General features: G+C 37.6%; 2 protein-coding genes across 17 annotated transcripts in view; one reads left to right on the plus strand and one right to left on the minus strand.

The window, feature by feature from the left end:
• Positions 1-27435, minus strand: part of LOC108242155 (NACHT, LRR and PYD domains-containing protein 12-like) — a 608460-nt gene that overhangs the window by 528008 nt on the left and 53017 nt on the right. For 2 of the 16 annotated variants that reach the window (XM_037973819.1, XM_037973822.1), the window contains 3 exons: positions 23985-24158; positions 22313-22486; positions 20294-21626 (listed from right to left, as the gene is read on the minus strand). The exons of 12 other annotated variants lie outside the window; for them this stretch is intronic. In XM_037973819.1, coding sequence (XP_037829747.1) covers positions 21617-21626; positions 22313-22486; positions 23985-24158 — 358 coding nt within the window. In that variant the 3' untranslated portion in view covers positions 20294-21616. Of the gene's footprint in view, positions 1-20293; positions 21627-22312; positions 22487-23984; positions 24159-27435 lie in introns of those variants that run through there. 2 more of the 16 variants (XR_005232719.1, XR_005232720.1) reach the window with 1 other exon arrangement.
• LOC108249966 (NACHT, LRR and PYD domains-containing protein 12-like) overlaps positions 1-27435 on the plus strand; it is a 417931-nt gene that overhangs the window by 306123 nt on the left and 84373 nt on the right. The window lies entirely within an intron of this gene.

Below are 27435 nucleotides of genomic sequence, written 5' to 3' on the forward strand. Positions count from 1 at the left end.
GTGTACTCAGGAGTTTGTACAGAGATCTTCAAAAGAGAGTCTGTGATCTTCCAGAAACCAGTTTATTGCTTTGTTCATCTGAGTGTTCAGGAGTTTCTGGCTGCTGTCTACATGTTCCACTGTTTCACCAACAAACACTTGGACTCAAACCAAAAGTCTCCTTTTGAGAAAATTTCTACAATTTTTGGAATTAATAATCAGTCTTCAAGGGAAGAACCATCCCACCTCCGAAACACCACATCCCTGGATGTCTTTCTAATAAAAGTATTAGAGAAATCCCTCCAAAGTAAAAATGGCCACCAGGACCTGTTTGTTCGCTTCCTTCATGGTCTTTCTGTGGAGTCCAACCAAAGACTGTTGGGAGGTCTGCTGAGTCATATAGAGATCAGTTCAGAAATCATCCAGAGAGTCATAAAGAACCTGAAGGAGATGAATACAACTACAGTTTCTCCTGACAGAAGCATCAATATCTTCCACTGTCTGATGGAGATGAAGGACCTCTCAGTTCATCGGGACATTCAAGAGTTTCTGAAATCAGAGAACAGATCAGACAGGGAACTTTCAAAAATCCACTGCTCAGCTCTGGCCCACATGCTGCAGATGTCAGAGGAAGTTCTGGATGAGTTGAACCTGAAGGAATACAACACATCAGAGGAGGGACGATGGAGGCTGGTCCCAGCTGTGAGGAACTGCAGAAAGGCTCAGTAAGTCCATGATGATGAAGATAATGATGATAATAGTTGTTGTTCTTGATTAAAACATCTGACTGCAACTGACGGCCACATGTGAAATTAGTGAGATAAAAAGAATGCCGTAAAACTAATTTGGCCTTACAAGTAGAGAATAATTTTGAGATCGGTGAAGTGATTCAGGTCTCCAACATCTGTGTAGAACTTCATCAATCTAACCCACTGTATAACACTAATCGTACAAGTATAAGACTGATCCTCTTGTGCTTTGAACAAATGAGGGGATCACACAGCAATGTTCTTTTTTCTGGTCAATATTTATAGTGGAAAGAAAGAAGAAAACAAGAAAGCAGGTCGAGCATAGGCTAGGGGGCATACAGCAAAGAGCCACAGAGGTCAAAATTAGATCAGGCCAAAATAGACTTTTAACCTTTGTACAAACAACAAATTGACCTAAATGTTATATTTTTTGAGAGTAGTTACCTCATAGTGTTCGTTTTCTTTAGCTTTCCGTTTTTCTCTTCTTACTGTTGAGAAGAGGAGAAAAATGAAATTCACTCAGATCTTTATATAAAAGTACAAAATATAATTTATTCCTTGACAAAATGTTTTATTAAAGTGATAAAGCCTTGAATTTCTACTGATCACATGAATTTTCAGAGTTAAATATTATTCAGGGTAAAGTATTCACAGATTCCTTTGTTATCTATTTAAACTTTGCCAAATTTAGATTTTTCAACTCAGTTATGCTCATTACGAATGCACTGTAAAAATGCACTTCATGAATAATGAAAATTAATCACTTTACAGTGCTAATATTTGATGCACTGTAAAGTGATTAATTTGAGCACTTAAACATCCAATGACAAAATGTAATATACATTTATGTCCTCCTTGTGATAGGTTGCTGCCAAAGAGAAAAAAGTCTGGTAGCAAAATATCTCATGAACCCATTGACAGATTTTAGTTTATTGAGTACTTGTCGGATGTACATGTACAACTGATTCCTTTATGGAGTTAGCCCAGTTCAAAATGACCATAACTAATCAACCTTTTTAAACATGTTTAAATGCAGAACATTTAACAAAAGTGTGGAACTCTGTTTTGCAATTTTTAAAGGTAGCACATGAAGCAATGCCACAACAAACGAGCACAGAAAACACACATAGACCAGAGCTTGTGGACCATCCTCTATTATTAAAATCTGCTGCTTGGGAACTTATCAGTTTCTTAGTGAACTAAAGTGACGGTAGAAAAAGAAAGGTAAATTGAATTAGACCTTCATGTCTGCATTGTTCAGCAGCAGTAGGATGTGTATCTTTCTTCACATTAAAGTTAATTACTCACTTAAGATGGGATCACATGAATATACACAGAACTGGCATGGGATAAATAAAACTGAAGTGCAACCCAGCTGTTTGTAATGTTCAAACAGTTTCTCGCTTACAATTCACACCAGGCTAAACCATAATAAGCGCCACAAGAGGTTTTATAGCAGCAGACATTCAATTTTACTCTGCTGTCATAAACACCAGTTTTAAACACATATTCAGAATAAAAGAACCACATTACAAAGTTTATTTAGAAAATATACCAGCCTTATAATCAATTAAAAATTATAGTTTTCCATTTCTTAAACAAATCTTCTGCTGTTTATCTGTAGGTACCTGTTTGCTATACACCTATATAGTGCTTAAATATGTGCTATGTTTTGTATGTTTTATTAGACTGGCTTATTTGTAGATTTTTCATTCTTAAATTTAAGGACTTCATTTTTGTTTTCTTTTATTTTGTTAATTTTACTGAACAAAATTGGTAAATGGCAGTTAAAACTGATTAAAGATATTTGACTGTAAACCTGATCATTTAAAGGAGACATATAACTGTTTACAGCTACATTATTTGTGTTCCTGCATAAAGATCGGTCCCAATATTTCCAACGTGGGCTGTGGTGGCTCAGTGGTCAGTGCCGCAGTCATGTAATCCTGAGGTTGCAGGTTCGAAATTAACTCACGAATTGTAAAACAATTGATGCGAGTTTGCTTGCTGTGGCAACCCCTGAAGAAGGGAGCAGCCGAAAGAACTTAGCTTTACCATTATTTCCAACATGTTCCACCAGCTGATGTCCTGTAGTAAAAACTCTGTCTCATAGTTTAATAAACAGGAAAGAGTACAGAGAGAGATATGACTGGGATCAAACCAAGCAGCTGTGGTTCCTGCAGAAAACACTGAAGCCAATAATCAACAAGGAACCTCTCTTCACCTCCCAATTACAGCAAAACAAAGCTGCAGCTACTAGAGACACTGATGAGAAATATTTCATCAGATCAAACAGAGAAAATGAACTGCAGGCAGCAAGAGGCAGTACAACATTTCATACTACCACAGACCCGCATGCAAACATCATGGGGGAGGACCTGGGCTGGGCTTGGGGGGCTCTGTTCTTCCCTTTTGCTCCATTCCTGGTGCCTGTGCTGGTTCAGCGGGGACTTGGTTTTTGGGGGCGGCTGGGGGTCTCTGACGGTGTCGTTGGGGGGGCTGGCTGCAGGTTGCTGCTCCCTTGATGTGGAGTTGTTCATGTGGGTACTTGGGCCACTTTCTGGATGGTGGGCTTCCGCTAAGTGGTCTATGGCTCCTGGGGATGTCGGCTTGGCTGGGGTCCCAGGGCCTGCACTAGGCTCTGGTGAGTGTCTCCTCCCACTACATCTCTCAGGAGAATAGCTCACCATGGAGGATGGGCATATCTCTCCCCGTACCTCTTTGCCCTGGGGGCTGCTGACCCCGTGCTTCCCTGGCGACCTAACTCTGTGCGGATGGACGGCTGCCTTGGGGTGATGCCCTGTGTCTCTTTGCCTGGGACTGCTGCTGCCCTCCGGGGCTGGATCCACCTGTCCTTTCTGCTCTTGGGGGCTATAGATAGCAGGCCTTCTGCTGTTCACAGCACTTTTTAACTGTGCATCTCCAGGGGGAATATTCTCACATATACACCCACATAACATGGACACACTTTTTAAAATTGTTATTTTTAATTTTTTAAAATATATATAGTTGAAACCCCCCGCGACCCGGAATGGAGAAGCGGGTAAAGAAAATGGATGGATGGATAGTTGAAACCAGGAGTTTACATACACTATATAAAAAGACATACCTACCTACCTACCTACCTACCTACCTACCTACCTACCTACCTACCTACATACCTACCTACCTACCTACCTACCTACTTACTATATAAAAAGACATACATTTTTTTTTTCACACTGTTGATGTCAAATCAGAATAATCTAATTAATCTTTTCCCTTTTTAGGTCAGTTAGGATTTTCAAAATTATTTATATTTACAAAATTCCAGAGTAATGACAGAGAGAATGTTTTTAAGGCAATTTTATTACTTTCTTTAAAGTCAAAAATTTAAATACACTTCAGTATTATTTGGTACCATTGCACTTAAACTGAATGACTTGGGTCAAATGGGTTGTATATCCTTCCACAAGCTTCTCACAATAGTTTTCAGGATTTTTGGCCCATTCATCCTGACAGAACTGGTGTAACTGAGCCATGTTTGTAGGCTACCTTGCTCGCTAATGCTTTTTCAGCTTTGCCCATAAATCTTTGATAGGATTGAGATCAGAGCTTTGTGATGGCCACTCTAAAACATTGACTTTATTATCCTTAAGACACTTTGTCAGCAGTTTGGCAGTATTCTTCTGGTCATTTTCCATTTGGAAAACCCATTTGCACCCAAGTTGTAACTTTCTGGCTGATGTTTTGAGATGTTGCTTCAATATTTCCCCATAATGTTCTTTCCTCATGATGCCATCTATTTTGTGAAGTGCACCAGTCCCTCCTCCAGCAAAACAAGCCCACAACATAATGCTGCCACCCCCATACTTCACAGTTGAGATGGTGTTCTCAGGCTAAAAAGTTTCCCCCTTTTTCCTCCAAATGTAACGATGGTCATTATAGCCAAACAGTTCAATTTCAGTTTCATCAGACCACAGGACATGTCTCCAAAAATTAAGGTCTTTGACCCTGTGTGCATTTGCAAACATTAATCTGTCTTTTTTATGTTTCTTTTGAAGTAATGGCTTCTTTCAGGCAAAGTGGCCTTCCATTCCATGTCGATACAGTACTCGTTTCATTGTGGATAATGAGACTCTTAGCAGCTTCAACTAGCATCTTCACTAGGTCTTTTGCTTTTGTTCTTGGGCTAATATGCACATTTCAGATCAAAGCACGTTCATATAATTGTTTGTACAGATGAATGAGACACCTTCAGGCATCTGGAAATTGCACCCAAGGATGAACCAGACTTGTGCAAGTCCACAGTTCTCTTCCTGATATCTTGGCTGATTTTTTTTTACTTTCCCATAACACAGAGAAACAGTGTGTTTAAGGTGTGCCTTAAATTACACAGGTGTCTCTAATTAACTCAGATATTATCAATAAAGCTATCAGAAGCTTCCAAAGACATGACATCAAATGTCCCAAATTGTTGAAAGACGTAGTAATCTTAGTGTATTTACACTTTTGACATTGAAGAAAGTTATTAAAATTGTCTTAAAAACATTCTGTCTTTCATTTCTGCATTTAACAAATAGAAATAATTCTGAAAATTAATTGACCTAAAACAGGGAAAATTTTTTATCCAACTTCACGTCAGACAGTGTGAAATAAAAAATGTCTTTTTCATAGTGTATGTAAACTTTTGGTTTCAACTGTATCTATGTATGTGTGTGTGTGTGTGTGTGTGTGTGTGTGTGTGTGTGTGTGTGTGTGTGTATATATATATATATATATATATATATATATATATATATATATATATATATATATATATAATGTGTGTGTATGTGTGTATATATATATATATATGTTCTGAGACACATAGGCAGCCATCTTCTCTATATGGCATGCCTGACATGCCATTACAGGCCAAAACAAAGATGAACTGAACTACTGAAGTGAAGGAAAAAAGTCCAACGGGATGAGTTCAACTAGTTTCTCGTCAAATCTGTCATTTATCCTGATGAAATAATTTTCTTTTTATGTGTCCTGACAGACTCTCTGACTGTGGACTCTCAGAGACTCACTGGGAAGTCATGGCCTCAGCGCTGAAGTCCAACCCCTCCTACCTGACAGAACTAGACCTGAGCTACAATGACCTGCAGGATTCAGGAGTGAAGATTTTGTCTGCTGGACTGGAGAGTCCAAACTGTAGACTGGAGAAGCTAAGGTGATTTAAATTACAATTTGTTTTTCACTAAATTCAGTTTAATTTTTTTACTTCAGTTTTACCTTTTTGGTACATTGATTGTGGGATTTATCTGAACATAAAACTAAAGTTATTTTTGATGTTTCCAACTGTCTGTCAAGAAATCAGGTCATTTGTCTCCAAAGTTCCAACCAGAAGTCTAAATGTCAGAGGGATGTTGTTCTCAGTTTGTGTAACTTTGGAAGAATTGGAAGAAGCAGACAGAATTAGTGTCAGACTGGTGAAGCTTCATATTAGTGTCAGCTGAACTCATGAGTGTATTTGTGTCAGGAAGAGAGCGTTCACTTTGTTATGGAATTATCTTTAACAAAAAGGACAACGAAGAGTTTTGTCTTAGGATAATTTATTTAAGCTATATAGCTGAGAATCACTGAGCTGAGGTGAGTCAACAGAGTGAGTCTGACCACAGAACAAAAGGTCCCCTTTAAATGCTCAGCTCTTCACACTCTGTAACTTTGGGGGTAGGGATCAGGTAACTGCTTCCTACACCCCAGAGCCCTATAAGATAAGGAGTGCTCCTTCACTAAAACATGGTGTCACAAATGCTTCTGTACTTTTCCATTCTAACAGTTAAACACAGCTTTACCTTACATACAGCAGAGAATCATTGAAGAACCTTTTAATCCCATTACAACTTTCTGTGTGAACAGCAGGATTCACAACAGTTTTTACATGATACATGACTGCTGTCAGTATGGTTGGGCATTATTTGATTTTGAACGATTCCAATTCCTCTTTTCAATTCCGGTTCCTAATGATCCCCGATTTTGATTCTTTTAAGAGGCAGTATATGCTGTAACCTTTCTGTGTCATGCTTTAAATTTCTGTCACACACTGTCCATGGTTGTGCACACACTTCCTGCAGATTTTTATTTGTTAGTGTTTGGTGCCTTCTTCCTGTCAGCAGACTTGGTATTGGAACTAGACATTGTCTTGCACAATTCATTCCAGGAGAATCAGAATATTAGTCCCAGTTTCAATTGATTCTCAAGACTTGATACCCAAACCTAGTTATCATGGAGATGAATATATGGTGAGCATGAATACATAATGTTGAGTAGCGGACATGGAAACTAGAACACAACTGAAGGGATTAGAAATTATTTTATTTCACAGTTTTATTCTTTATTCAGTTTCAGGAGCTGCAGTTTGTCAGAGATCAGCTGTTCTTCTCTGGGCTCAGCTCTGAAATTCAACCCCTCCCATCTGAGAGAATTGAACCTGAGTAACAACAACCTGCAGGATTCAGGAGTGAAGCAGCTGTGTGGTTTTCTGGAGAGTCCACAATGTCAACTAGAGGCTCTGAGGTCAGACATGCCACCCGCTTTTCTACATTTTCTTTTTAACTTCTGTTGTTTTAAGCAACCATATTTTAAGTAAAATGCTAAAAGAAAAGATCCTGATGTGTGTTTGTCGATTGTAGCAGGAGAAACATCCTGATGGCTGAAATCTCCTGTACTTAGGTGGAAACATCTCAGTGGGTGAACACATCCTGATCCAACACCTGACCTGCTCCTGTTCATTTGCCTGTTTTGAGCATTTGTGTAGATATTGTTAAAAGCTAAATGAATAACATTTAAATCAGAGAAGTTCATATATTATACATGCAGTTGTGAGGGAACAAGCAATGAAGGCATAGATGAGAGGAGAGAGGTCTTTATTTCACCAAACATGTTTCTGCCTGATGGTGTAACAACTGTTAACTAAGAGTTTAATAATTTAAAAACTGTCAAAGTCAAAATCTCTTTATTTGTCTCTCTTGGGAGAAATTTGCTTTGGACAGAGGGATTACACTGCACAGAGATATAACATCACAAGGTTAATAATTACATAAATAAATTATTAAAATCATTAAAAACCTGCTGCAACACATAATCCTCCAACCTCTGAATACCTTATTAAATAACTAAACTCAGGAATTAGTTATTATATTCATAGTATAATAACCTGTATTATTCACAGTATACTAAATTGCAGTAACTTTAAAGCATGTTCTTAAAATTTATAAAGAACTTATTTTGCTTCCTTTTCTGAGTCACCATTTTTCCTTCATGTTGATCAAATTCAGTTTGCTGCCTGAAGGACATCTCATCAGTGGTCAGGGTGCACAGCTGGAAACATCTGGTGATTGTTGAGTCTTCACTTTCAGAGTGTTCAGCCTGTTGATCCGTCGGCAGATTCTAACCACCTCTTAAATTAAAATAAAAAGATTTTAGATGGGATTATAGTCACTGTGGATTTTTTGTTACCTTCTAAATTCTATCATCTGCATATTTAAAAAAGGACTAAAAGAGAAAAAAATTACTTAATTTTTAAAATTTTATAATACAATCATAAAGAGAGTTCAGTGACATAGGCTAAATGGTCACTTTAATGTGTTTTGTGTAAGATAAGGAATCACAATAATTAATATGTGTATACTAAGCAGATATGTAATACTATACCTCTTAATTTTCATGTAAAAACGCATGCAAGATATCACATTTAATGACCTACCTACAAGTGATTCCTGCTTTGCTTGGAACTCCTCAGTGATGAGATTCTTGTCCTTTAGTTCTCCTCTTTGTTAAAAAACTTTGTTATTATATTAAAATAAACAAAAAAAAAACTTATTGATGTTATGCTGTCCAGGCATTTTCCGCATTGATTTGTGCAAGCAAATGGAACACAATGTCAAGGCAATATAGTACCGTTGAGCGGAGAGGTTGAAATGAATTACTTCCTTGAGATGGCGGCATTTCTGTCTCATCAAAAGTCAAGGGATAGCATGTCTAGAGAATATACGTCATTGGACCAAATGATCTACCTAAACTTAGAACACCCCTCTTGTTAACAAGAGCATGGTTGGTCCTGCTGAGCTGGCATTGTGCTTTCAAAGTCCTCAGCCCTTAGCCACACCTTTTGCCCATTTAGGAGTCAGCCAACTCACCGGAACCAGATAATTCAAAAAAGAGAAACATTACTAATATAACAGACTTCAATACATGTTCAACTTCAAAACAAAATAAAGCAATGAGGTGGGTGTGTCAACTGATTTTACCAATGTGTGGCTGAGGCCATCACAGCAATTCATAAATACAATTCACATGGGATCTGAAAAGTGAAGTTAAGTTAATAGAACTTTTGAATGTTTCAGTCTCGACAATTCCAGAGTATTAGTTGTATTTGTTTCTTTCCTCTCTCTGAAAGTAAAACTATGTGAGGGAATTCCTACAAAATAAGGATTTCCCCCTTTACTTTGATGCAGTTCTTATCAATATCCTTACAACGTGCTGAATCAGTTTTTTAACTTTGAAATACAGAAACAATCAGAGCCTAATTTTATTTTTTTATTATGGATTTGAAACTTTGAACCTATATTTTGAGATACTGAGCTAAAACTAGGTGTGGTAGTAGCTCAGTCATTTACAAGACCAAAGAGTCCAAAAACAAACAGATCATACAAGATCACTTTAGATTACATAAAATGAGATTTCTAATTTTTAACCAAAACAGCTTCAACTCCATCATTTCTCAACATATGATGATCATAGTCTAAAACTCTGACATGACTCTGACACATGGGCAATATGCATTCCTTCAAGTTCTGTGCTGAGATGAATCTGATGTGAAAGTTGTGGTGACACTAAAGTGCCGACATAATGCTGATATTATACTGATCCACACTGAGAAGCTTACTGTACTTGGAAACGCTGACACACTTGATTTTCACCTCATAGATGAAGTCATGACTTTCACAATAAAAGCAGAGCAGAAACTAATAGTTATTGCTTCTTATTACTGATTAAACTTCAGTGATTAAAATAGTTTAGTTTGAAACAAGTTAAAACAGCTTTCAGTTGTATCAATGTTTTTTCAGAGTTCAGTGTCTTTAAATGTCTTGTTTTGTTTTCTAAACTTACATGTTTTGTTCTTTATTCAGTTTGTGGAGGTGCAGGTTGTCAGAAATCAGCTGCTCTTCTCTGAGCTCAGCTCTGAAGTCCAACCCCTCCCATCTTAGAGACCTGGACCTGAGTAACAACGTTCTGCAGGATTCAGGAGTGAAACAGCTGTGTGGTTTTCTGGAGAGTCCACAATGTAGACTGGAGACTCTGAGGTCAGACATAATGTGTCTATGTGCATGTGTGGTTGTGTGTGCGCGTGGAAGGAGGAAAGGTATTGCATGTCCGAACTGTTAGTAATATCTCATTAATCACCAAACAGATTTTATTGAAACTGTAAAAAAGTAATCAGTGGTTTGACATCAATAAATTAATATCTTCAGTATGATTAAAGATGACCGCCACAACTAATCAAAGTTGCCTACAGATAAAAAAAAACACAACTCTGTAAATTTTATAGATATTCAACAAAAATTTGGTGCAGTAGTAGCTGAGCATCTTCCCTAACAAATACTCAGAGAACAACACATTGTTCAAAATCTTTGTCTAAAACTTTGACAGTAACTGAGACATTTAACACTGTTTCTGTATTAGTGAAATATCTGATGAACCACTGGATGGATTCCTGTGATTAGTGAATCATTCTACAATGAAAAAAAACAGTTTTTGATTTATGAAATCTATGTTTGTAAAAGTTAAAAAGAGGGTTTCAATGCTCACACCTTATAGGAAAATAAATATCAGAAATTCCAAACTGTTTGAAGAGGGTCTAATGTCTGTAAAAAATCTGATCCCGATTCCAGTTTAAGTGATGTTCTTGAAATGAGCTAAAGTGGTAAAGATGGAGCCCTCCTGTCCACCCAAACACCCACATCCTCCTCCAGAAAAAAATAACTAACTAATCCAAGGCTTAGCATTTCTTAAAGGAATGCATATCGCTCACCACCTTTCATGCCAGTTTTAAAGTGACATAATTTTATGATGAGAAAGAACAAAGTTTAATCTGTTTTAGTCAAACATGCTATATTATGTCATGCAATAGAGTGTGATTTCATAGGTGAGCACTCAGTCTGTGTTGGGAATGACTTTCAGCTACTACCAAACCAAATTTTAGCTCAATAACTGTCCCTGAATTTGATAATTGAATGATTACAAAAGTTGGTCAGCTGTAGCTGTACATTCAGTTATTACTTTCTGAGTTTCATTTAAATCCATTCATTGATTCATGAGATATTTTGCTAACAGTACAGACACGGCAAGAGTGCAGCAAATATCCAGAACCATACTAAAATAACTGGATCAGAGTAAAAGATGAGCTCTGTTTGACTATGATGAAGCAAATCCATCTATTTTCTGAAACAATAAAAGAATCTGTCTCAGAGGAGATGACAGGACTGCAGAAAAACTGAAGGTAGCTTCTGATTCCAGCAGTCAGATAAAGTGCCATTTCACAATGTTTTGGCATTTTTACCTTAGATCAACTCTGGTTCAAAAACTTAAATTATTTAAATGTCAAACCTGACTTAATTTATTATACACAGAATACAAATACATAAAAACAGTTTTTAATTTATGAAATCCATATTTTATTTGTAGAAGTCAAATCTAAAACAAAAAAAATGAATTTTAGGTATCTGAGAGTCATGCACAACACATGCCAGATGCTGTAGAAAAATTAGATTGACTGATAAGATCCTAATGAGATGTCCTCATTAGGAGGGACGGAATGGTCATGTATGGCAGAGGACCCAAACCCTGGTCCTCGTGGCCCACTGTCCTGCAGGTTTTAGATGTTGCCCTGCTCTAACACGCTTGATTCAACAATTGAATTAGCTGCTCTGAATGTCATCAAGTTTTGCAGAAGCCTGTTAATGACTCATTCATTTCAGTCAGGTGTTTTGAAGCAGGCAAACGACTAAAACATACAGGACAGTGGGCCACTAGGACCAAGGCTGAGGACCCCTGTTTGCTGCAGATCTGTTCACAGTTTGATGCCAGGTCATGTTGTTCATAAAATGATCTGGCCCTAAATAAAGGTCCAGCATTCCTTGAAGGAATGCATATCACCCGCCGCCTAAATGTCAGAGTTTCAGAGGAAGATCATCTTATGTTGAAAAATCAATCAATCAATCAATCAAATTTTATTTGTATAGCACATTTCAGCAGCAAGGCATTTCAAGGTGCTTTACATAATAAAAAATAAAAATAAAAACAGCATGTGACATTGAATAAACGGTAAGAAAGAGAAAAACATCGAAGACATCAAAAAACCCACACTCTAACCCTAATTTAGCCATAAGCAATTCTAAACAGGTGGGTTTTAAGTTGAGATTTAAAGGCACCCAGTGTTTCAGCTGTTTTACATTTTTCTGGAAGTTTGTTCCAAATTTGTGGGGCATAGAAACTGAATGCTGCTTCTCCTGATTGATGGAGTTGAAGCTGTGTAGGTTTAGCCTTAAAGCTGACATTTTGTACAATTTCTTGTGATATCTTGTGTGTGACAGTAAAGTGCCGACATATGGCTGATATTATTTTGATCCACACTGAGCTTACTTTACTTGGAAACTCTGATACACTTGATTTTCAGCTCATGGTTAAAGTAATGACTTTCACAATAAAAGCAGAGCAGAAACTAACAGTTATTAATTATTATTACTGATTAAACTTCAGTAATTAAAATAGTTTAGTTTGAAACAAGTTAAAACTGCTTTCAGATGGATACATTTTTTTTCAGAGTTCAGCGTCTTTAAAAGTCTTGTTTTGTTTTCTAAACTTACATGTTTTATTCATTATTCAGATTGAGGACTTGCAGGTTGTCAGAGATCAGCTGTTCTTCTCTGGGCTCAGCTCTGAAATCCAACCCCTCCCATCTGAGAGAACTGGACCTGGACTGGAATAACCTGAAGGATCCAGATGTTCAGCAGCTGTTAGATCTTGTGACAAGTCCAGCTTACAGCCTGCAGACTCTGAGGTCAGTAGAAGGTTGGAGTCGTTCCTGCTACTTTCAGCAGAATTTGACTAAACCCAGTTCTTATCAAAGCAAAGATCCAGTGTTTCTTGTGAACCTGCAGCTTCTCAGTAACTGTATTTCTGAAAGAATCTCTGAAAGGAGAACAGGGACTGGTTTCAGGATCACAGAGAAAGACAAGAAAAGAAGTAAAGACCCAGCCTAAATTTGATTAGCTGTGGCAGCCATCTTGAATTGTCTGTGAAAGACTTACTTGTCATTACTGTTGCTTCTTTCTATAGATGGGAGTGATGACTGTTCTGACAGAGACACTGAAGATGACGGTGTGTTTCTGGGAGAAGATGAGCTGTGTCCTGATGATCCACAGAGGCTGAAGCAGCAGCAGCTTGTATGCAGAGAGACTCTGACTGGACTGTTTCTGGGAGGTGGAGAGGAGAGGAGAGCTTCATCCAGCAGTGACTGACAGAGGAATCAGAAGAAGTGGAAATGACTCTCAGTGGTGCAGATACTTTAAAATGTCCATCTTACAGAGTATCAAGTTTTACTTTGTGTAAAATGTTCCTGTTGATGCTCAGTGGGATTTTTCTCTTTGCAAATCTTCTGTTGTAAATTGTTACTGTATGAATAAAATTAAATTGAATTTTGGTAAAGTAATTATAAAGACACCGGTATGAAAAGAGTTGGATATTTTGTGACTAAAAAGTTCAGACAGGTTCATTAATTCCCATTAATTACTTAGATTAAAGTATAGTTGCTTGTTTTTAATTATGTTTTAATTATAGTTAGAGGTTCATTTAAAGGTTTTCGTAGAAATTAAGGAGTTTTATTTAGAGCTGTAAGTTCCTTTAATCATCATCTAAAGTGCAGCGAGTTCATTTAAAGATTGAGGTTCCCCACCTGTGCATGTACAAAGTTCTGTCTAAGCCGTTCATTGATTCAGCTGTTTGACTGGACAGTTGCTCTGCCGACGTGCTCTTCAGCCCAGCAGTCTGTTTTTTTGCTTCTACAGCACCTCCCAGAGGACAACAGTGTGAAGAGCTGGTGTCTGACAAGTCTTCAGGGAGTTTTCAAGCTCTTTCCCTGCATCTACTGTTAGCCGGAAAAAAGCTCTTGGGATCTGAAACGTTTCCTCACTAACAAGGTGCAGGAAGTTTATATGAAGTTCATTCACACATTTGATCCAATAAAGGTCTTTCTTTGAGAATCCAAAGTGGCATGGATGTTTGCTGGTGTTTTTGTGGCCTTTGCTCAGACTTGCTCCCATTTGTTCTGCCTGTGTTTTCACACAAACTATGGAGGGATAGAGCTCATTTCATCTCCAACAACATGCTGTCAGATTTTTGTCTGCAACATGTAAAATTTGTTTGTCTACACATTTTAATCCCAGAGACTCTGAGGCATTCTTTCTTCTGAATGGGATGGGATTCTTGTTAAATCTCACCTCCACAGATGGAAATTCTTCAGTCAAAAACTTCATTTTCTTTAGTTTGTGAAGGAGAAAGAACTCTGTGGAACTCCACTTTCTTCTTCCCACAATAAGAAGCTTTAAAAACTGGGAATATCTGCACTTTGTTTCCTGCTTCTCTGAGAATGTCTTGATTTTGGATTTCCTGGATTTGATGTCCCTTCTTGAAGACGGTCCTCCTGTGGACTTCAGTCCTGTGTTTGTGTCCAATAAGAAGCCTGACATGTCCACACTTTGACTCTCTAAAACACACCAAGAGTTTCATCTTTTTGAAACAAAACTTTCTATTATCAGACTAAAAAACATTTCTGCTTCAACTGAAGGACTTAAAGTTGTGTCCATGTTTTCCAGAGTTTGTCTGATGGCTTCGATTGAGTATCTGAGGAGAGAAGCTCAGCTGGATCAGTCAGCTCCATTTCTAATCCATCACTTCTTCTTTGGATTTCTGTCTCCGTGGACTTCATTCCATTTCTCAGCCGTCTGCAGCATCACGGCCTCAAAAAGCATTTTAGGTGAAAACAGCAGCAAACTTTGCAGAAGAGCTTCATTTTCATTGATAATCCTCCATTTTCCAACTTTCAGGATCTCTTTGCATCGTCTGAAGCGATCAGAGGAGATGAAAGAAGCAAACATTGGAACAAAGTGGAGAAGTTTAAAAAGCAGCTCTGTTTTCAAATGACTGAGACAAAGAATCAGCTGCAGGGATTTCTATTTCCAATACAAACTGTTTTCTCTCAGCTCAGATGATGGAGAAGTCTTCAAGAGTCTCTTCTTGATTGTTATCACCTGCAGCTAAAAGGTCAATGGGCAAGTAGGTTTTATTTCACTGTGTTTGCATGTTTATTCGTCTTTTATCAAATAATCTCATGAAACACTTGATAGTTTTCAATGAAACTCAAAATGTAATCATTGTATGCACATCTACACCTTATTCACTTTTGGACTGAATCCAATTCAAGATGGCCACCACAGCTATTCAAACTTAGCCATTACAAATGACTTGACTCAGTCAATTTTACAGATATTGAGCTAAATCTAGGTTTGTTAGTAGCTGAGAGTCATCCCTTACTTATGTGTTCAGAGCTAAATGATTGTACAAAATTTGTTAGTAAAACCTTCCCTCTAATAGAATCAACTATGTCTGTCTGTTAGTAAAATACCTCATGACTGGAAGGATTTTAATTAAAATGTAATCATTGTGTGAACATCTACAACTGATTATTTTTTGTTGCCAAACCAATTAGGAGTGAAATTGCCAGTAATATTAGAAAACACAAATATTGCCATAGCTCATTCAGTTTTACAGAAATTGAACTAAAATTTGCTCTTGTATTAGCTAAGACTAATTCACAGCACATACTCTGAGAACTACACGTCTTCACCTAAAACTTTGGCATAAACTGTTGTTGTTATCCCTGTTTATTTTTTTTGCAAAATATCTAATGCAACTCTGAACAGATTTGAATAAAACTCTTAAAAAGTAATTACTGGATTTATGTCAATAATTGATTAACCATTGGAGTCAACCCAAGTTAAAAGAAACAGCACAACTACTCGACATCAGCCAACACAAAAATGTCTCTAACTTCATCAGATTTACTAATATTGAGCTGAAGCTTAATGTGGTAGTAGGTCAAAATGATCCTCAACACATACTCTGAGTGCTAAGATCCTGCAAAGCAGCATTTAAAAGGTTTGACCAAAACAGCTTTAGTTTTGTCCCCTCTCATCATAAGATGATTGTGGTCTAAAAACAGAGATGTGAAAGTGGGATTCAGAAGACAGCAGGGGAGTTTCCTCTTCCTCTAAACTTCCACCAGACATTCTCACAGCGTCACTTCCATCTGCAGCAAAGTGTCCACATGTCCCACATGAGACTAAAGGGTGTCTCCTTTAAGTCCAATGTTAAGGTAAAACTCTGCAGGCTGGATGTTTGAACCACTATCAGCCTGAAGCTGCAGCAGCTCACCACTTCCATTCATACAAGTGTCTCTGTTGCTCTGCAAGCTTTCTCCAAGTGGCCTGAAATCTGCAGAGGAGCTGAAATAGAAGGAAAACTGAGCTGATCAGCATCAGATTTTACAAACTGTTCACATCTGAGGCTGAAAGGCTTTTACAGAGGAGCTTCTGGATTTCTCTTTTTATCCCTCAATAAATAAAAAAAACACTGAGGCAGAAAAAACAACATTTTTGTCTTGTTCTGAGAAAAAAATGTGTCCCAGGGAACATTTTATGCTCTTTTCTCCATCTTCTTGTCTTTTGAACACATGAATTAAGTTTTGAATTTTGTTGTGGTTCCTAAAAGTAAATGATACTTTCTCACTGCAGGAACATCAGAACAACAAACTGTCAGCTATTTGGAGTTCAGGACACGTTGGTCCTTATTTTAAAGATATATCTCAGATACTTCTCTTGTCTATAAAGACAGTAGAGTTGTTGTTTCTCTCTTAAATCAGAGCCGTGGACTCATGGTGGCTCTTCATGGAGCCACAGACCAACATTCTGGGACAGAACTGACAACCAAAAGCCAAAAAACACCAAGGACTCTTGTCTGACAGTTTCCATGGAGACCAAGTCTCTAAACTGCTGACATGCAGCTAAAAAAGTCAATTTAGTGGAAATCCCAAAAAGCTGTTGTGTTTGTGCTTCAGTTTTGTCCAGCTGCTCCTTCATGTAGATGTAATGGTGTCAGCCTTAGCAACGCTTCGATTTCCTCATCAGATTCTCTGACTTTTATCTCAGAAGAAACAAGGACATGGATTCTTTTCCTACACTTTGTTTTCCTCAAGAATTTTTTTGCAGATTTATATTTTTTGCTTTTGTTCTCAGCCAATCAGATTTCAACATCAGTTATTTACTTTATGTTTCTGACCCTCTACTGTTTTATGAGACAAATCAAATGATCACAGACTTTGTTTCAGCTGTAGCTTTTTATGTTAATATTGGAGCTCTGTGCAGAAATATGAGAGAATACTTGTAATAAACTTCTTTTAATCAGTAATACTGAAACTGTTTTACATCCAGATTGTTTTCTGGTTTGAACTCAAATGTCTTTGACTGAGATCGTAGTCATTAAAATATCTCATTCTCATTCTCTCATGACTGAGAGAATAAGATCCTGAATACAAGTGGTTGAAATGAGCTTCCTTCAAAGGGTGGCCTGGCTCAGCCTTAGAGCTAAGGTGAGGAGCTCCATCGTCTGGGGGGAGCTCAGAGCAGCGTTCACAGATTCATAAGACTCCCAACGAGTCCACAAACATAAAGAGCAACTTGTGGACTGCACTCAAAGCTGTGACACCCTGTGGGCTGGGGTGCTGGGGGTTGTGACTAATATTAGGATGGATGATATGACACCCCCCTACTTGAAATGTTGTGCTGTGTCACCTTAATGGCTGCAGGTGTGGCTCTGTGTAGTCTGCAGCAGACTTCAAGCAGACCTCAGTCCTAGTTTCTGAGTTTGAACGTCTCCGCTGGATTTTCTGCAAGATGAGCAGCGACTGCCAGTTCAAAGCCTACTGCTTCTGATACTGATCTGATTGGGATTATGATGCTGAAATGGAGACATAAATGTTAGCAGGTTCTAACTAGAAAAACAGCATCTTCTTAATCACACATGATGCCAACATGTTCAGCCATCTTGTGCTTTCCTAATCAAAGAGCAGATATTGACTGATGCAGCTCTCAGTCAGCAAAATAATAATCAGAAATTCTTTTGACGATGGTTGAATTGTTTCAGGCCTTGTTCAAGTCCAAATGAGAGAAAAGACAAATATTTGGTGCTTTTCTTTATGATGTCTCTTTGTGAAGGGAATAATTGGAGCTTTGCTGAAACAAAACAAGTGCAGATGTCACCTTGAGCCATAGGTGTGGTTTGGCCTAGGAATTGGGGACTTTAGCCCCAAATGATTTTTGAATCGTCCCAGATCAAAAGGGATTTTAATTCTTTTAGTTCTCTAGACTTTCTGAGGGTCTTTTAAAGTTTTTTCTTGAATCTTGGCTTCTTTTTGTCTTCAGTCCAATTTGCTTTTAAAATGAAAAAAGTGGAAATGTTGAGAGCTAAAGGAGAGTCAGGCATAAAACAATCAGAAGACAAACAGTATCTGAAAGTCACATCTTTAAAAGTCAGAAGAAAAAAAAATCTAGCAAACAGCTGAAAGAAGAGCTGAGAGTCACTTCATCCTTCAGCTGATCATCTGGATGTCCAGTTTTCAGCTGATAACTCTTTGGGAATCACCTAATTTGAGATAAAATTCTATTTTTTGTCAAACTCTGTTTTCTTTTCATGTATTTAACCATAAAAATTTGGAAAAGGAAAAATTCACTGATTGTCACACACCTGAGTGTGTGAAATTTGTTCTCCGCATTTGACCCATCCCCTGAAGGAGCAGTCCCATTTTTACAGTCTTTGGTATGACCCGGCCAGGGATTGAACCCACAACCCTCCAATTTCATGGCAGAAACTCTACCACTAGGCCACTGAGCTGGAAGAAGTTGTGTCTCTGGGACAGACTGCTGGGAAAAAAGATACTGAAGGTACCTGAGCTTCACAAAAGAAAGTTGATGTATGTTGGATTTTAGTGCAGTTGATGAATTGGAATCCTTTAAATTTTCTTCAGAAATGTCCTATTTAATATATATTATTCCTAAGTCCCTGCCGTCCTATTTGTTGACATTTTATAAGGTATTTGTCCAACAGCTCTACATTAATGCAGGCTGTTAAAGCAAAACCTGTAGATCTGACTCCTGTCTTCTTGTGGCATCTTTCTGGACTTCAACAGAGGAGCTTCTATATGCTGCAGCTACTGCTCACATGGAGAGGGTGGGGGGCTGTTACTTGTCCAACAGAGATAAGACACAGTCCTCTGACCTCTCCTATGACTCTGAGCTGCAGGTAAAGCTGTGGACCAAGCTGCTAGGTTGTGAGCCTTAAGGATGCCTGATGCATCCTGATGGGACCGTCACACTGAATAACTCCACAATCTCATCCATCATCAGGGGCACTGTATGAACTTTTTATTCATAAAGTCCAACTCTTTCATACAGGTGTCTTTGTAAATAATTTACAAAAATTCAGTTCATTTTTATTTATATAGTAAGATGGATGTAAATCCCAGAAGGGTTCACTGGGGACCGGACCCCCTGAATTTTGAAAAAACATAGATTGTCCCCTCCATTAAATCATTTGAGGAAACTATACTTTAAAGCATTATCACAAACAGAAAGCAAAACCACCATTTACTTTTGAAAGGCAACAATATATTTATGCCTTTCAAAAAGTATGCCCCCTGTCATTGTCCTAACAGTGGTACAGTCCATCATGATTAGCACATAGGAGTGATGGAGATAGAATGATAGAATGGATAAATACCTTCCAGTAAGCCCAATTTCCAAGAGAGCTACATTAGTACAATGGTTAGAGTGCCTGCTCTCCATGTGGGAGACTTGTGTTTGACCTCCTTTCACAGTTTAATGTTTTATTTTTCTGCTGCTAGCTTAAATGATTTACTTCCAGTGAGTAGCTATTTTGCAAAAAAAAAAAAAAAAATCATCAAGAAATGACGTCACACATTTTATTTTTCCACTTCTCAATAAAATTAAACATTTGGAAGGAGACTGTATTTTCATCACCTCACAATTGAATCTTGTGTGTGAACGTCCAACTCTGCAGCATAAACAGTAGCTAACCACACAAACTGCTTAAAATGTTTTGTGAAAAAAAGATAGGATGGATTTCCTCCATAACTCATAAGAAATTGAAAGGCTGCCTGAGGACTGGAGCAGTGGATATGTCACAGCTTCAGTAGACATTGTTGACCTCACATTGGAAGCTTTTGTCTGTCAAATGGTAGACTGTTAACATGTTTTAATGTGGGTATCTCCTTAACGCACCATTGTCTTTGACCGTTCAGTTTATATTTCTGCTTCCAGCATAAATAACTTACTTTCAGTAAGTAGCTACTTTGTGCACAAAAACAATCTGGCCTATTAATTAAATCAGTGAAACAGACACCTCCCTCACGCACACACACACCAGGAACGGGAGTATTTTTAATTTCAGCGGTGTAAAATAAAACATACAACACAGGTACACATCTTTCTGGATTTCTGAATTGATTATATGTATTAATTTTAATACTTTAATACTCAAAATTAATAGAGATAAAACCCAGAAAAAAACTCATGTTAAACAATTCTAAAAACTATGAAACTGAAGAAGTGGTGTGTGCATTTATATTCACCACTTTTGCTTTAAAGCCCCTTTAAAGCCCAACCATTATGTTAAAGATCACCTACAAGTGGATATTATTTAAGTGCAGAAAGACATAAAACAGGCCTAAATCTTTAGAATGAGGAAAACTACACCCATATTTGATGCACATTGACACTTACTCATCATTATTCTCCCTACAGAGAGAACACATTAAAAATCTTTAAAAATACTGTAGTTACACTAATTCGAATTTTCATTTACCCGTTTCCATTGCAACACTGATAGTCAGCAAATGCCTTGTTTTCCCTGTGGTCATGATGTAAATGTTTCCTTTTGGACTTTATTATTGTGTGTGAATGCATGTCAGATGTTTAGTGACTTGATCCTATATGTTTTATGGTTTTATATTTTTTAAAACAGAATAAATGTGTCACGTGACCGGGTGACCTGGAAGCAGAACCAAGCGCCATAATGAATTTAAAAAATAGCTCTTAGGGAGAAATGTTTCAAAACATTTAAACAATATAGAGAAATATGTTTGTCGCATTTCTGCAACCAGTCTACCTTAGCTCAATGGTAATTAGTGTTTAAATTTCTTTTAATTTTACAACAGTATATTTGACTGTATCTTAAGTGTCCCCCCCAAAAAATGCTTGCAACAAATTTTCCTTTTTTACTGTTCCCCCAATAATGAACTGTAATTTTTCACCCTTGTACAGTAACAGTTCACAACAGAAAGTTTGGAAGGAGAAAAATCCCACTGACCATCAATAGGAACATTTCTCACACAAAGTAAAACATGATATTCTGCAAGATAGACATTTCAAAGTATCTGCTTCACTAAATCCCAGCTGCTTGTTTCCACAGCCCGGCTCTATGTGAGACAGTAGAGCTGTTCTCAGATCAGTTCCCACTGCAGCACTGAGAGTCATCTCCACTTCTTCTGATTCCTCTGTCAGTCACTGCTGGATGAAGCTCTCCTCTCCTCTCCACCTCCCATAAACAGTCCAGTCAGAATTTCTCTGCGTACAAGCTGCTGCTGCTTCAGCCTCTGTGGATCATCAGGACACAGCTCATTTTCTCCCAGAAATGCACCATCATCTTCAGTGGCTCCTTCAGAACAGTCATCACCTACATCTGTAGACAGAAGAAGCAACAGAAGTAATAAATGAGTCTTTCAGAGACTCTTCCTCATCAGTCAGTAAAACAGCAGGGACTTTGGTCCTCTTCACAGCAGCTGTGCAGTAAAACCAGCTTCCTTTCAGATCTCATCCTAACCTATTGGAGGGCAATGGTCAAAAACCTGCAGAGCCTTTAACTATCAAGTTTGTTTCCTCTGCAGATTTGACTCAAGTTCATGGTGACTGTCCTGTGACTAATATTGGATAAAATCCTTGGGTCCTTTCCAAGTTCTGTCAGATCTCTAAGGCAGTTGAAACAATCCTGAACACTTCATTACTGCAAAGATACAGTAGTGATGGATGTACTGCTGTTCCATACTGCATTTAAAAAGACTGTGTATTAATGAACGTTTCACCTTTTCCTGAAAAATCAGCTGCTGAACTCAGAGGGCAGAACCTGCTGACTTAACTCCAGCAGATTTTTTTTTGTAGAAGGACCACTCATGGTTACAAATGGGTTTCTTTTGTTGTTTTTCTATCCAATCATGAAGCCAGTTCCTGTTCTCCTCTCATAGATTCATTCAGAAGTACAGTTATTAAGAAGTTGCAGGTTTACAGGAAACAGGATCTTTGCTTTGATAAAAACTAGGTTTAGTCAAGTTCTGCTGAAAACAGAAGAGATGACTCCAACGTTCGACTTACAACAAAATCCGCAGACTGTAATTTGGGTTCTTCACAAGATCCAACAGCTGCTGAACATCTGACTTCTTTAAGTTGTTCTCATCCAGGTCCAGATGTCTCAGATGGGAGGGGTTGGACTTCAGAGCTGAGCCCAGAGAAGAACAGCTGATCCCTGACAAACCACATTCCTTCAGTCTAAATAAAGAATAAAACATGTAAGTTTCGAAAATCAAACAAGACTTCTAAAGATTTTGAACTCTGAAAAACATTGAACCAACTGAAAGCTGCTTTACCTTTTAAAAACTAATCTATTTTAATTATTGTGTCATGAATTCAAGTATTTTTGAGTTTGTTTTTGGATTTGGTTCTTGGGTTATGTTTTCTTTTCATTTTCTTTTGTTTTTTATTTATTTTGTTTCTTGTGTCTTTGTTTCCTGTCATCACTGACTTCTCCTCTGTTTAGTTCTTGTCTTCCTGCCACGCCCATCTTCCTAATTGTAATCACTCACCTGTGCTCACTTCCCCTGATTACCCCTGTCTTTAAAATCTGGTCGCCTTCTGTATTTCCTCACTGGTTTATTCATCCTGTTTGTCTTGTCTTGTCTTGTCTTGTCTTGTCTTGTCTTGTCTTGTCTTGTCTTGTCTTGTCTTGTCTTGTCTTGTCTTGTCTTGTCTTGTCTTGTCAAAAAATCTTCTCAGGGTTATTTAAAGTGCTTTCATGCCAAAGTCTTAAGGTAAGATCATATGATGAGAAAAGATTGTATTGCATTGTACATTTGGTCAAATCTTAAGAATAATAATATCCACAATCTGATGCAGTATCTCATGTGATCTGTCAGCACTCAGAATGTCTTGAGGATGACTCTAAGCTACTACCACACCAAGTTTAGCTTGATATTTGTTAAATAAGTATTTTGTTTTCTAAGGTCAGGTGGCCATCTTGAATTGGGTTTAGTCGAAAATGCCTTTTAATTAAGATAATTATTACGCATTCCTTTAGATATTCAGTTAGTTTCTCTGGAGGAGGGTGTGGGTGTTTGGGTGGGGAGGATGGCTCAATATTCACTAGTTTAGCTCTTCTCAAGAACAACACTTAGTCTGGATCAGACTTTTTACAAACATTGGACCCTCTTCAAAACACAGTTTGGATTTTCTGACATCTATTTTCTTATCACGTTTGAGCATCAAAACCATATTTTTAAACTTTTACAAATATAGATTTCATAAATCACAAACTGTTTTTCATGTATTTGTAATTGGTGTACAATATTTTACAATACACTAATATCTTAAATCTGTCTAACGGTTCTTTAGATATTTTGCTAACAGACAAACAGGGTTGATTCCAACAGTTAATGCCACTGTTTTAAGCAGAGGTGTTGCACATGTAAAGTGCTCAACTTACACTGTTCAACTACTACCATATCAGATTTTAGCTCTTAATCTGTAAAATTTATTGAGGTATTGCAATATTCTCGTTGGCTAATTTAGATACTTGTGGTGGCCCTTTTTAATCAGGCTGACCCCAGAAGTTTATTAGTTGTAGATATCAAACCACTGATTATTTTTTGAGACTTTTATTAAAGTATGTTAAGAGATTCGTGAGAGTTTGCTAAAGGTTCAGACAAAAGAACACAAACACATATATACACACACATAGGCTAAAACATTATCATGCCAAAACATGTCTGACCTCTGATACTCCACTCTACATCGTGGATTTTCCAGAAAACTACACAACTTCTTCACTCCCGAATCTTGCAGGTTGTTGTTACTCAGGTCCAGTGTTCTCAGGTGGGAGGGGTTGTACATCAAAGCTGAGACCAGAGAAAAACAGCTGATCTCTGACAAATTGCAGTACCACAGTCTGAATAAAGAATAAAACATGTAAGTTTAGAAAACAAAACTCTGATCTCTGAAAAACAATGATCCAACTGAAAGCTGTTTTAACTTGTTTCAAACTAAACTATTTGAATTATTGAAGTTTAATCAGTAATAATAAATAACAACTGTTAGTTTCAGCTCTGCTTTTATTGTGAAAATGATGACTTCCAAGTGTGTCAGAGTTTCCAAGTAAATGAGCCAATGTTTAATATTTGATGTTGAATTAAAGCCCAGAAGAAGAAAGCAGAGTTTCTCCTGAAGCTCCTCAGTGTGGATCAGTATAATATCAGCCTTATGTCGGCACTTTAGTGTCACCACAACTTTTACATCAGATTTATCTCAGCACAGAACTAAATAAAGGCCCAGCAGTCCTTGAAGGAATGCATATTACCCGCCACCTTTCATGTCAGAGTTTTAGACTGAGATCATTTTATATTGAGAAATGATTGAGTTGTAGCTCTTTTGGTGAACCTTAAAACTGACATTTTGTACAATTTTTAACTCAATTGTTCTAAAGTTTAATTAGATTGACCCAATTTTGTGTTGGCTGAGGTTCAATAATTGTGGCAGTGATCTCAATCAGGTTACCAACAATTTAATCAGTTGTAGGGGTACATCCATTGATTAATTTCTTAGTCTCATTAAGTCTTTGTTCATTGATTCACAAGGAATTTTGATAACAGTACAGACAAACAAATACATAAAGCTACCAGACGTTATCAGCAAAACAAGAATGCAGCAAATATCTAGAACAAAACAAAATAATCTTATCAGTGTAGAAGAAAAGCTCTTATTGGCTGTGATTTAATTAAACATGGAGCAAATCCATAATTTTTCTGAAACAAACAAAAAAAATCTCTCTCATTGGAGACAAGAGGACTGCAGAAAAATGGAAGTTGGCTTATAATTCCACATGTTAGGTAAATGGCTCTTTCACACAATTTGGACCATCTTAGATCAACTCTGATTCAAAATCTAAAATACATTTACTTGGTATTCCTGATCTAAATTATTTAACATTGAATACAAATACACTAAACATCCGTCAGTTGCTACCTTATTGTGACAGAGGTTTGTGTGCCTGAATGAACCTGGGAGCTATGCTGTCAGGGGCAGTTGCCCCCAGTAGGGTCTCCTAAAGCAGGTTGGTCTTAGGTGATAGAAGATTCAAAAACATATGTGTAGAGGCAAATGAGTAATACATTAGTTAATTAATTATGTACTCATTTGGGGTACCACCAATCCAGTGGAAAACACAAATTACTGTCATGGGTTTAAGTATTCTTGAGTTTATTTTGGTTTAGTTTTTTTGTTTTGTGTTTGTATAATTCTGTGTTTTGTTTTGTTTGTTTTTCTTGTTCATCTTGTGCTGAGTGGATTGCCCAGGGCAGCTGCAGCTACAATGTAGCTTACCACCATCAGTGTGTGAGGACGAATGGGTAAATCAGACCCTCCAGGATTTCGCGATGTTGCGATCACAACTATTAATGCAAAATCAAGCAAACCCTGCAACTTTTTGCAACTTTGCCCAAAACACCACAACTTTCCCGCAACTTTAACCCAATATTGATTGTTTCTAAAGTGATTTGCCACCGTTTCTGCAGTCTAGTGTCTTCTTTGTGGGTTTGTGTAGTGTGGAATACTAAATAACTCACGAAGAAGACATGCAACGTCACATCCTGTTAACATCAGAATGCTGGGAGCATGCAGGAGCAGTGACCGAAGCGAAAATGTGCGCTAATGCTTCTTATTTGCCCACAAAGATTTCAGCAAAGGGCCACACAATCCACGCCACAATGGGGGGGGAGAGCTGCAGACGAGGGACAATCCAGAAATGGTCATGAATGTCAGTTTATAAGCTATCAAGGTTCTCAAATAAAGCACCTTTTGAGAATGTCAATGTTTGTTGGTTATTATCTTACAAAACTAGTAAGTATTTTTGGTTTATATATTAAAAGTTATAGTTTTTTTTATTGATTTTAGTTTTTTTAAAAAATCAACTTTTCATCAGAACTTTTAGGAAAATGCCCCGCGAAATCAGGCATTTTAGCCCGCAACAATCACAAAAAATGCCCTTGAAATCCTGGAGGGACTGGTGAATGACAGTTTGTAGTGTAAAGCACTTTACAAAGGACCAAAGGACATGAGTCTCCAGAGACACCGTCAGTCAGTGGCAATGGGTTAGAGATGGGTTACCATCCGAAGGCTGCTGGGTGGTCATGAGACGGGAATGGCTGGAAGTATTCGGATCTCAAAGAGTTACACGGGAGCCAGAGCTTATCTGAAAATTCTGATTAACGTCATTTTTATCAGGTTGGGTGGAGAAGGAGGCGAACCCAGACCGCAGATTCATGTTGAAAAAAGGAAAGTAGTTTATTAAACTAAAAGATAAACAAAACAAAGTGCTGATGTGGCAGCAAAAACTAAACATAACAAAATCTAAAAACAAGGTGGGAACAAGACAACCAAGACACGACTGGGCAAACACCATGAGCAGAACGTAACAGACCATAAATAAAGAGAAATGATCCAGTGGAAAAGTGGAGAGAGTGACTGGGTTTTAAACACATGGGGAAATCAAGAAAAGTGGGCACAGCTGAGTGATAATCATTGCAGGCAGGACCAGGACACAAAAACAGAACATACAAAGACAAAGCATGAAACAAGGGTCAAAAGAAAATCAAAAACAAAAAACAACACCCCAAATCCTGACACTTTTATAACTTTTCCTAATTTTAAGTCAGTTTTCTCACTGCCAAAATACCCTTAAAAAAACTTTTTCTAGCTATGGGAAATTTGGCTTGAAAAAAAAATCTAATGAAGGCAGCAAACACGTAGAAATGCACTAAAGTAAACACAAGTAAAGGAAACGGAAACAGAAACAAAAGAGTAAATTAAGTTCTGCCAGGACATTTAAACCTTTAAGGTGGGTGTGAACCAACTCTGGAGGAGGTGGCAGGTAATGGATGGATGGATGGATTGACAGTGGGTGTGTTTTTAGACTCAATCATATTTTTTATTATTTACTTTATATGGAGGACCGAAAGCGACATAATCAAAAATAAAAGCAGAAATATACACTTCTGATCAAAATCTTAAGACCAGTCAAAAAATTGCAAGAATTTGCATTTTGCACTATTGGATCTTAAAAAGGTTCAAAGTAGAGCTTCACAATGTTAAAAGAAGAAATCAGCGCAAGAGACAAAAACTTTTGAGCGGGGAATTAATTGAAAACTGCATTTACACTCAAACATGATTTT

The sequence above is a fragment of the Kryptolebias marmoratus genome, linkage group LG23 (assembly GCF_001649575.2).
Source record: "Kryptolebias marmoratus isolate JLee-2015 linkage group LG23, ASM164957v2, whole genome shotgun sequence".
Lineage (NCBI taxonomy): Eukaryota > Metazoa > Chordata > Actinopteri > Cyprinodontiformes > Rivulidae > Kryptolebias > Kryptolebias marmoratus.